This window comes from Pteronotus mesoamericanus, unplaced genomic scaffold, assembly GCF_021234165.1.
Source record: "Pteronotus mesoamericanus isolate MK-2021 breed Mesoamerican mustached bat unplaced genomic scaffold, CSHL_Meso_final scaffold_167, whole genome shotgun sequence".
NCBI lineage: Eukaryota > Metazoa > Chordata > Mammalia > Chiroptera > Mormoopidae > Pteronotus > Pteronotus mesoamericanus.
The window spans coordinates 20,160,678-20,172,818 of record NW_026555308.1 but is presented as its reverse complement, the minus strand read 5'-3'; the positions used below and the strand labels follow the sequence as shown (position 1 = coordinate 20,172,818).

The 12,141-nt window shown below is 42.3% G+C and overlaps 1 protein-coding gene across 1 annotated transcript in view; it reads right to left on the bottom strand.

Moving 5' to 3' along the window:
- LOC129083758 (general transcription factor II-I repeat domain-containing protein 2B) overlaps window positions 1–12,141 on the bottom strand; it is a 69,489-nt gene that overhangs the window by 31,033 nt on the left and 26,315 nt on the right. The window contains exons 7-9 of the mRNA XM_054589702.1: window positions 10,807–10,861; window positions 10,230–10,273; window positions 6,172–6,249 (exon numbers count right to left, since the gene is read on the bottom strand). Of these exons, the coding sequence (XP_054445677.1) occupies window positions 6,172–6,249; window positions 10,230–10,273; window positions 10,807–10,861 (177 nt within the window). The remainder of the gene's footprint in view (window positions 1–6,171; window positions 6,250–10,229; window positions 10,274–10,806; window positions 10,862–12,141) is intronic.

Sequence of the window (12,141 nt, the reverse complement as noted above, 5' to 3'; positions counted from 1 at the left end):
TTAGGGAAGTTTTCCATCATTACTTTTTCAAACAGGTTCTCTATCCCTTGCTCCTCTTCTTCTCCTACTGGTATCCCTGTTATACAGATATTATGTTTCAGGTTGTCCTGCATTTCTGTAAACGCCCCTTCATTCTTCTTGAGTCTTTTTTAATTTTTGCTCTTTCAGGGAGCTTTTTTTTACCTTATCCTCCAACTTGCTGATTTGATCCTCTGCTTCATCTAGCCTGCTTTTGATTCCTTCTACTGTGTTCTTCAATTCAGAAATTGTATTCTTCATTTCCTCTTGTCTCTTATTGATAGTTTCTATGTCCTTTTTCATGCTGATATGGTTTGCAGTAAGTTCCTCGTAGTTTCCCTGTAGTTTTTTGTAGTTCTCTCTGAGCTCATTGAGCTTCCTTAGAACCATTGTTTTGAACTCAATATCTGATCGTTTACTTGCCTCTATTTCATTTAGTTCTCTTTCTGGGGATTCCTCCTTTCCCTTTGACTGGGGGGTGTTTCTTTGTCTTCCCATTATTTGTGAGACTCTTCTTTTTTGCTTCTGCTTCTTAAATTGATCTGTCTTCATTTCCTGACTTTGTGGTGTGAACTCCTATGGTAGGAGACTGCTGTTTTTTCTTTCAAGATCTGCCTCTGATGATGTCAGAAGTTGACCCTGTGTGACCTCAGGCAGTCTGTTCAAGACTTCCAGGAATCTGCTGTCTGTGACTGTCTCCTTCAGCTGTTAATCTAGTCACTCTGCACTTAGCAGGCCGGCTTAGAGACACCACAGGGCGGGGCAGAGTCCCTGCTGGCGGCTGGGTTATTGGGTCCTCTCACACTGCAACCGCTCAGGGGCGTGGTCTGCCTGAGCCAGAGGGCTGCTGCCATGTCGGGGAGGAGTCAGCACCAGGATCTTGCCAGCTACTCTCTCCATTCTCTCCCCAGAGCCTTAGTCTCCAGTTTTTCCTCAAGAGTCTCTAGACCACTCTGTGCCCCTTTTAGCCAGGGATCTCATATCTGTGACTGCCACTCTGTACTCAGCAGGGCCGAGTTCCTCCCAGGGGTGGGGCTATTGTGTCCTCTTACTTTGTTGCCATTCAGGGGAGTGGTCTGTCTGAGTAAGTTGGCTGCCACTGTATGGGGAATGAGTCAGCACTGGGATCCCACTGGCTACTCTCTCAGTTTTCTCTTCAAAGCCTCCTTCCCCAGTCTCTCCTTAGGTGTCTCTAGCCCACTGTGCCCTCGCCTTTGCCGAAGCCCAGGGTAAGCGGCTACCAATAAAAATGTATGCATTGGCCCTTTAAACAGCTCTTTGCATCTCCAGCTGCCTGTCTTAGGCAGAGAGCACACTGCAGCTTTTCACAGCTGGCTGTTATCTGTGTGCTTTTTGAGATCTGGTGCTGTAGGCTGGAGATCTCCGCTTATGGTTTAGACCCCGCTCTTCTCAGGGGGATCCAACTGGCCATTTCAATATCCTTCTGGTGCTGCCACCAATGGGCACCTCGCCCACCTTGTCAAGTCTCTACCATGCTCTTTACCAGTTAGGTTGTGCTAAAGCTGATTCCTCTATCTGTCTGAGGTTAAAAGGCTCCTCTCTTGCTATTGTTCAGCTGTTTGTTCCAGGCGATTTCTCCACAATTTAGTTGTAATTCCCGGTTGGTCCTGGGAGGAGGCCAGTGTAACTTCCACTCATTCCTCCGCCATCTTGATTCTCAGAGAATTTTCTTAATTTCATATTTTAATTGTTCACTGCTAATTATAGAAATAAAATTGATTTTTGTATATTAATCTTGTATCCTGAGATCTTGTTAAACTTATTAGCTCTAATAGTTTGCATGTATGTGTGTATTCTTTAGGGTTTTCTATATACAAAATCATGTCATCTCCAATAGAAACAATTTTATTTCTTGCTTTCCAAACTGGATGCCTTTCCCCCTTACATAATTGCCCTACCTAGAATATCCAGTACAATGTTGAAAAGAAATGGCAAAAATGGCCATCCTTGTCTTGTTCCTGGGTAGGGGGAAAGCTTTTAGTTTTTCATAATCAAGTATGACATTAGCAGTATTTTGTAGCTGCTCCTTATTTGGTTGAGGAACTTACCCTCAATTCTTAGTTTCTTGAGTTTTCTTTTGTATCATGAACAGATGTTGGATTATCATAAGTCTTTTTCCTACATCTGTTGGGACGACTGTGTAGTTTTTGTCCTTTATTCTATTAATATGTTATATTCCATTGATTGATTTCCATATGCTGAACAAACCTTGCATTCATAGAATAAATCCCATTTGGTCATGATGTGTAATCCTTTTTATTTGTTGTTGCATTCATTTGCCAGCATTCTGTTGAAGAATTCTGTGTCTTTATTAATAAGGTCATTGTTCTTTAGTTTTCTTATGTTTTTGTTTGGTGATACAAGGGTAGGGCTAGTCTTATATAAAACGAGTGGGGAAGTATTTCCTCCTTTTCTATTTTTTGGAAGAGTTTTTGAAAGACTGGTATTAATTCTTCTTTCAATGCTTGGTAGAATTCACAAGTGAAGTCATTTGGTCCTGGGCTTTTATTTGTAGAAATTTCTTTATTACTAATTCAAACTTTATTTGCTATATGACTACTCAAATTTTGTATTTTACCTTCAGTCAGTTATACTAGCTTGTCCATTTCATCTAGGTTACTTAATTTGTTGGCTTACAATTGTTCATAATATTTGTGGTAGGCACATGCCCCCAACCAAAGATGTCTGAAACCTCTAACTATATTATGCTTCATGCAAGGGGTAATTATGGTCGCAGATGGGTTAAATTTGCTAATCAGCTGACTTTCGGGAAAAATTATCCTGCGTTATCCTGCTGGGCTCAGTGGAATCACAATGTGGGTGAGGGATGCAGAAGAGTCAGTGTCAGAGTGACGTGCTGCGAGAAGACACTGCTAATTCCTTGGTCTTGGGCTTTTCCATCCACTTCTCCCTTTGCCTGGAAGGCTCCTCTCCTAGGTCATACTTGTCAGATGGAAAGAAAACTGAACTGGTGTTCATATTCTTACACGCACCAATGTCAGGGGGAGGCCAACACAGTGTATCTCAGCTAAGCTCCTACCTAAGGTTTTGCATTTCCAGGGGCCCTGGTGATGAGGTCCCTGCATGTATAAATGACCTTATGGGACTTCTGTAGGTTCCACAGGGACCAAGGGAGAGAGAGAGAGAAAGAGAGAGAGAGAGAGAGAGAGAGAGTGTGTGTGTGTGTGTGTGTGTGTGTGTGTGAGAGAGAGAGAGGGGGTTTTCTAAGGGGTTTGTGTTGCAGACACAGCGTGAGGTTTTGGTGGGGTTGAGTGGGGAATCGAGTTTTCACAGAAACATTACATGAGCTTCTGAACACTGTGGGACAATGGCTGACTTTACTGGGGTCTCCCCAAGGGCCAGCCATCAGTCTGAGGAGGTCACATTTGTTGTCTTTACGAATTTAAAAATTTCTCCCTTACTTAAAGAATATTCAAAGACATCAATATTTCAAATTTGGAGTATTTAACCTAAATGGGTACAAAAACAAGCAATGCTAGAAACAGTCCATGATATCTGGCATATTTAACTCTTTGGCCATAAAGAAGGAAGTTGCCCTGATCGGTGTGGCTCAGTTGGCTGGGCATGGTACCACAAAGCAAAAGGTTGCCAGTTCGGTTCCTGGTCAGGGCACATGCCTGGGTTGTGGGCTCAGTCCCCAGTTGGAGCGCATACCAGAGGCTACCAATTGATGTTCCTTTCCCTCCCTTTTTCTCTCCCTCTCTCTAAAAGTAAATAAATGAAATCTTTTTGTTTTTTTTTAAAGCACCATGAGGAAGGCAGCAGCCAAGGACTGAGCCCCGTCCCCTCTGTAATAAAACCTGTTCAGAAAAAAAAAAGCACTATGTGTATTGGTTGTATGATTGCAACTAAATTTTTTTTAAAAAAGAAGGAAGCTGCCCAACTAAAGGAATTCTACAAAGAATATCTCTTGATTAGTTCTGTCATTTCCAAGCCAAGCATGAGAAAAGTTATATATTATACATTTAACCTAAATGTTTTTCTAAAAATAATGTACTTCTTCCTGGAAAATTAAGACAGAAGGACTGCAGGTACATTTATCTAATCACTTATTTATTCCAGTGTTAACTTTGGGAGCTGGCTCTACAAGTAGCTTACCCCCAACTGTACACATTTTGATCAACACCAAGGTCATTTAAGTTCAAAAACTATATTCTTGGCGCCCTGTCCAGGTAGCTCAGTTGTTAGAGCATCATTCAGAAATACCAAGGTTGTGGGTTTGATCCCCACTCAGAGTACATAAAAGAATCAGCCAGTGAATGTATAAATAAGTGGAATAACAAATTGATGTTTCTCTCTCTCTCTCCTTCCTCTCTATAAAGTCAATCAATAAATAATCAAAAAATATATTCTTGGTAATCAAGACATAATTTAATTATAAGTACTTTAAAAAAACACAGTAATTTAGAAATAGAGGTTACACTGATTCCCTATGAGGGACACACTCAAGTCAACAAATACACATGAGCCCTGGCTATTGTGGCTCAGTAGGTTGAGCTTTGTCTTGCAAACCAAAAGATTGCCAGTTCTATTCCCAGACAGGGCACATGCTTGGGCCGTGGGCCAGACTCCTGACTAGGGGCATGCAAGAGGCAACTGATTGATGTTTCTCTGGCACATCAATGTTTCTCTCCCTTTCTCCCTCCCTTCCCCTCTCTCTAAAAATAAATAAATAAAATCTTTAAAAAAACAACCCCAAAACAACAGCACCAAGTACATCTGAGTGCCCAGTGATTATGAAGCCCTAGGCTTGGTGCTGCAGGGCTGGAGCAAGATGCTGGGTCTCCCTTCCAGAAGCTCACTGCCGAGTTAAGGGAGTCCCCAGCAAAGGCGTGGACAGAACACAGCAGGTCACACTAAATGCTGCATGTGATTAGGGAGCTGAGATCCTCGCCACCAGAAAGAGGGCTGGGACTCATCAGAAGTCTGCAAGTAAGCAGGGTGTCCCACGAAGGGATGGAGTTATACAAAGCTGGGTGGAAGGAGGATTTGGGGCCTGTTTAAGGAATCCCAGAGTGAGCAGTGTGTCCAAAGAATCAAGGGAGGGTGGTAGAAAGGGAAGCAGACTGAAAGCACAGTAGAGATGCTGCTGCAACCTGGGACTTTACAGGTGATGAGGAGCCACAGGCAGGAGGGGGTCAGTGGACAGGCCGCAGTTTTCAGAGAACAGCTGTTCTGAGCGGGAGGGAATGCTATAGGATGGACAGTCCCCGCCCAGAGGGAGGGAGACTGGTCACTAGAGGTTGCAGCAGGCAGGTGGGGGGCCTGGCCAGGGACAGCAGTAAAAACAGACACTTCCATTAGTCTCTGCCTTTAGATTTTTTTGAAAAAAGTTTTTAGTAAAATTTATGGAGCTACATGATGCTGTTGGAACACTTCCAAGTTAAGATTTTGCAGAAAGCATTTCCAATGTGATAACAATGTTTAAGGAATGAAATTGCGAACTGTCCAGCACCCTGCCCACATTCACACAGGAGCTCAGAGATGGAGAAAAGATCGGGAGGCTGTACAACAGCCATCAACGTGACAAACCCTCTCACCAAACTGGTGTCACACTGGGGTCTAGCAGGATTCTTGTCTTTGGGTAGAAGACTGAGCCACAGAACTGTAGAGACTGCCTACCTGTGTCACATTTGACAATTGTGTGTGTTTGGTAATAATGCTCTTCCGCTCCCCACTTAACTTGCATGATGTCAACTAATGTCAACTGAAGCAACTATTGTTAAGGAAGGATATTTGAATTTCTTAACTCTCGCCTCCATTTCTTTTAGCTTTGAATATTTTCTTAGTAACACAGGGACAGACTGGACTGGACAGGATTAAGACGGAAATATTTTAGAACACACAAAAGAAGAGAACTTAAAAGACAAACTCAATAAAATGCACCCAGAAATACTTTTACATTCACATATGCTTAGGAGCATATGGATTGGGCTAAATAGAATCTACCTAGTAACTATAAATTTTTTGCTTTAAATGACAGCATGCTAGAACGTAAGTTAATGTGCATGGGTCTTTATTAGTCTTTGCCTAGTTTTCAGATGGGAGGTAATTAAAGTTTTTCATCACAAATAACTTTTGGAGAAAAAAATGATTATAAAACAGTATTACCTTGCATATTATATGGATAGTAGTTAGGATCCTCCGATTCTTTCTTGACTGACACAGCTGCTGCTTTCAATGAAATGCCTTTGGATGCAATGGAAATGACAGAATTATGTGTTAGGTCAAACCCACCAACACAGAAATATGACCAGCTGATAGCACTTCCAGGTTCTGTTTTGATTACCATAGCAACAGTATAATCAGCAAAAGAACTTGTTTACTTACTATGAGCAAATGGCTTATCCATATAAAAATACAAATAATATAAAAATAAAATAATACAGCCCTGGCCAGGTGGCTCAGTTGGGTAGAGCACCTGACTGACAGAATTGTGAGAAAACGGAACCATTGAAGCCACAGTTTTGGTGCCTTTTAATACAGCAATGGATAACTGCTACTGAAGTATACATGTGATTTTACCATGAATGTTAATAACATCAAAAGCAAAAACTGTGGGACAGCATGGGCTTCACTGTTTAATGTCAATGTACAATTCTGAGGGGTCTTCCAAAAACGAACAGCTGTTGGTATGAGGAGAGTGAGACTGGATAGTTAAAACGTGATTATCAAAAAGGAAAATTTGTTAGAACCACTGAGGAACAGAATGGATGCAGCTGATGGACCTATTCGTGAAATGGTAGATTAAGTTGAAGAATTTGCTCAGAAACAAGACAAAAAGGTAATTTGATGGAAAGATGAAAGAAAAGTTTCATCAAATGGACGTCTACTTTTGCTCAAAAAAGAAAAAAGGAAGATGCTATTTATGTGTTTATTTGTAAGTAATCTGGAAGAATTTTCACCCATTGGTTAAAAGTTGTTGGTCTAATGTGGAGAAGCAATTTGAGTTGTGCAGGGAGACTTAGGGGGGCATGGGGTTTTGAGAGGGGAGAGTGAAGGGGTGAAAAGGAATTTTTCTTATTACATGTAAAAGTCTGAGTTTTAAAAAATTTAAACATGTATAACTTTTGTAATATTTATAATAAAATTTTAATTCAAGTACATATTCCAAGTTGATTAGGCACTAAAGACTCTACTAACAGAAACATTTGATAAACATATGACAGCTGTCTATCAAGGAAAATTTCTTTTAATCCAGGCAATTGAAGCCAGATTTAACAGTGCAGAATCTGTGTGAAATGCTAATGAAAACATTTACTTCAGCTCTTCCTCAAAATGAAAGAGAGAGAGAGAGGGCGGGGGGGGGAGAAGAGAAAGGGAGAGACAGAGAGAGAAAGGAATTCAAAATTCAAAACCATTTAAACACTTGTTCTATGGAACAAGTGCTACATAAATATCCCAAGAAATAAGGCCCATTGATGGCTGGCTCTCAGAAGCCTTGCAGGCAGCTGGAAGCAATTTGTATTGCATCACGAAATCCACAGTAGAATTCATTAATATCATTTCTTGAATAAGACTTTTATTTATTTTTGAGAGAGGTGAAGGGAGGGGGGGAGAGAGGGAGAGAAACATCGATGTGAGAGAGAGACATCAATCGGTTGCCTCTTGTGACCAAACCTGCAACCCAGGCATGTGCCCTGAACTGGAATCAAACCAGTGACCTTCTGCTTTGTGGGGCGACACCCAACCTAGCACACCAGTCAGGGCAATAGCATTTTTTTTTGGTTTAAACAGAACCACATCTCCAAAGAAGGCCTCAACAAGAGGCCTATGTTTAAGTGGGAGGGAAATGCTCACTGGGCCAAAAGCTGGTGAAGAAGGTGATGGGGGGTTTGGGTTTGGACCCATGAAACAGCCCCTGGAGAGAGCTGACGACTCCCTCCGCCCCCACCTGTCATCCTTCTGAGAGGAGACTGCGGGAAGACATATCTGAGCTTTGAAAGCTTTGAAAGGCGAAGATGAAATGGGTGCGAGTCGAAGACAATGTCATGTGTGAGATTAAGACTCCACAGCTGAATTCTGCTCAGCTGAGATCCATGGCTCCTTTCTTTTCATTGACTTGTGTTGGTTTTACCTACAATAACTAAAGTGGACTAGCACCATTATTTTTCAGACTCTGTCATTTAAGGTGGAGCTTCTACTAAGCACATATTTACATGTGGATGGAAGGGACACAAGCACCTGCAGTTGTGGTGGGGAGACCCTTGGCTACTGGGGTCCCCCTAGTGACTGGGGGGCTCCTGAGGATAAACCACATCTCGATGGCTTTATGGTGCTGGTGCTCTGCCTTCCACTCTACTCAAGGTAAGTCTCTATTTCCCTGTTTTTCACATCTTCTCTTCTCAGCATTAAATACTGTTTTTCTTTTAGATTATCTTAATTTTATTTATTTTTAGAGAGAGGGGAAGGGAGGAAGAGAGGGAAAGAAACATCAATATGTGGCTGCCTCTCCCATGCCCCCTACTGGGGACCTGGCCTGAAACCCAGGCATGTGCCCTGGCTGGGAATCGAACCAGCGACCCTTTGGTTTGCAGGTGGGCAATCAACCCACTGAGCAACACCAGCCAGAGCTATCTTAGATTTAATTTTAACTTTACATTTTGAAACTGATTATTTCACATTCTAGGTTGCTTTTGTGTGCGTTATTAAATTCTAGTTTTTGTTTTTTATAGTCAGCTTGTGTTTGTTTTTATCTTTTTTTAAATATATCCTCACCCGAGGATATGCTTATTGATTTTGGAGATGGGGGAAGGAGGGAGAAAGAGAGGGAGAGGATTATCAATGTGAGAGAGAAATATGATGGGTTGCCTCTTGCATGCGCCCCAACTGGCACCAAACCCATAACCCAGGAATGTGCCCTGACTGAGAGTTGAACCAGCGACCCTTCAGTCTACAGGACCACTCTCCATCCAACTGAGCCACACTGGGAAGGGCTCATGTTTACCTTTTTGAGGTCTGAGTTTTAGTTTTATATATGTGATTATTTTGAGTTTTCTAACCTTTCCACTTCTAATACTCTCAATATTTTCCCATCTCTTGATTAAACATTTGAGTTTTTTTTTTAATCTATTTAAAAAAAATATTTACCCTCTACTCAATGCCATTTTTCTTTTTTGAGGAGTGGGGAGAGGCAGGGATGGGGACAAAGTACTCTGATCACTGAAGAGGGATTTTTTTCCATTCTACATTGTCTTAGTAATGCATGTTTATTGTAGAACATTTATTTATTTTTTTATCTTATTTAAAAGATTTTATTTATTTTTTAGAGAGGGGGAAAGGAGGGAGAAAGAGAGGGATAGAAACATCGATGTGTGAGAGTAACATTGATCAGCTGCCTCTCACAGGCCCTCAACCAGGGACCTGGCCTGCAACCCAGGCATGAGCCCAGACCAGGAATTGAACTGGCGACCCTTAGGATCCCTGGCCAGTGCTCAATCTACTGAGCCACACCAGCCAGGGATATAGAACATTTAGCAATGAAGGAAGAGTGCAAGAAAATAGTAAAATATATCCAAAAATGAAAACACTACTCTATTTATAAATCAAGTCATAATTCCAAATGCGTACTCAAGACATTTTACTCATTTCACATACAAGTTCTAATTTAAATATAGTTAAAATAATATTTTTTGCCACAAATACATCTACTAAATAATATCAAATACCTATTATTTACTGAATTAAACATTTCTTTTCTAGGTATGTGAATAAAATATGATTATTCTGCAAATAAGGTCCCATTTGGGGTTAATTAGTGCCTTAATTCCCATTTTTATGGTGGATTTGTTCTGATTTTCTGAACAGACCATCATATCATCTGTGAACAAACTCAGTTTTATTTCTTTCTTCCCAATCTGTATACCTTTTATTTCCTTCTCATGTCTTATTGCACTAGCTAGGAGCTCCAGTATGAAGGTGAAGGGAGTGATGACAGGGGATAGCCCTGCCTTGTTCCTGAACTTAGGGGGAAAGATTCTAGTTTCTCACCATTGGCTATACTGTTAGTTGTAATGTTTTGTAGATTTAAAAAAAAATCAAGTCAAGGAAGTTCCCCTCTAAGTTTACTGAGAGTCCCCCCACCTTTTTTTTTTTTTAAGTAAAACAAAAGAAAGGAGTCGAATGATAACCTGCTAAATACTGGATTTTAAAATCATTAGTGTACATACCAGAATCTTCCATGGGTTCAGTTTTCACATGGATGGGGCCACAACTGAAAGGAGAAGGGAACCCTGGTCAAGACAGGCGGGGGACAACTGAGCACCGGTATACGGTGAATTCAAATTCCCCAGATCTCCATGCTGTCAAATCTCCCTTCCCACAGCAAACTGAAAGCAAAACTGCCACAACTTTAATGTTAATTTTCTTATTAATCTTTTACAAAATTAAAGGTGTCAGCTGAATGTAGCCTTATAATCCTGAACATCTTTTTGAACCAAGAATATACAGCTGATCTGTGGACACTTGGGGATTAGGGGTACCAACCGACCACACAGTCGAAAATCCGAGTATAATTTATGTTGACCCTCTGCATACGTGCTTCTCAGCCCTGTCTGGAAATACAACTGACCCCTAAACAACGTGGGTCTGAACTGCACTGGTCCACTAATGGTACAAGAGGGGCCATGTGGTTCAAACCCATGTTGTTCAAGGGTCTGCTATATAAAAAAAGTAAGGAAGACATTCCAGTTTAAAAAGTAACACTTTGGGGCTAGATGTGGGTTGTATTTTTTATTCATCCCTTACCTTTCACTTGGCGACGGCACTGATCGCTCAGCATCTGTTACCATGCCAGGGCCACCTGTGCAGGAGTAAAAAGACACACACTAGCCTCTTTCCATATCTTGAAATATGACAACATTCAAAGGCGCGTTAAGTGAAAGCAAGTACAGAGAGTGCAGAACTCTCATCTCTAAGTCGCCGTGGAACAGCAGTGCAGGGAGAGACCCACTCAAGCCTGACCCCGAGCTCTGGGGCCGTGTGTGGGCAGGATGGGGGCCGAGGAGCAGGCTGGGGCTGGAGCACGGGTGTGGGTCCCACGTCGCTGCTCACCAGCTGGCTGACCTCCAGCAACTTACTAAACCTCCCTGTGCCTCAGTTTCTTTACCAGAAAATGGTGGTTGGGTGAGGATTAATACATGTAAAGTGCTTAGAATAGTGCCTGGCATACCATAAGCACTAAATAAGTGCCAGCCACTATTATTATTGTTTTAAAATGAAAATACAAGTCATCTGGCACAACAATCACCTGATCACCTGCCACCCTCACCTTCAAGTCCCTCCTTTCAGGTGAGCTAGAGGATTCCAGGAGCTCACAACTGTTCCCGGAACAAACTCTGCTCTGTGTGTAGTCCATGCGCATAAGACCTGGAGCATGTCACGCTGCCCTCTGTACCCCAAGTGTGCCTTGTGCACTGTGAGTACCCTACCTACACCCCCCAGGCCACCTCTACCTACACAGGCTCAGTATGACGTCCCTATTAGACCTGATCTTTCATATCCAGCTATGGTTTCCACTTACATTCTGAATAGTAACCTCAGAAAAGAAGTGGGCATAGGTAGATCTCTAAACGCTTCTGGTAAATTATTATTATTATTTTTTGTCTCTTCATAATCATAAGTTCAGGAGATTTTAAGGACTCAGTGGTTCTCCACTGTGTCCTCAAACACTCTCCACATAGCTTTCTGCCTGATCACACTTCATATGCTTCCTGAAAGAACCAGCCTGTGGATACCCTGCTTATCTGGAGGGCCCGCTCCCTCAGGAAGCCGTTCTGATTACGCTATTCTAACCCCTTTTCAGGGACTCTCAGCGATTTCCCCTGGCCATTCTGAGAGCACAGGCCACACTTGGTCCCCTGCTGGACAGTCTCACTCCTCCTAGACTGTGAATTTCAGCAGCATGGGAAGAGCCACACATCCTAGTCCCACTCCTGAACCCAACAATGCCTGACTTGTGGTGGTGGTCAAAGACCACGGCATGACCCCAGAATGCCCACACTCTTGGGACCAGGACAAGGTAGGTCTACTGCTGTCTGCAACCTGGATGCAGAAACTCGCTGGCATGGGAGCTGGGGGGAG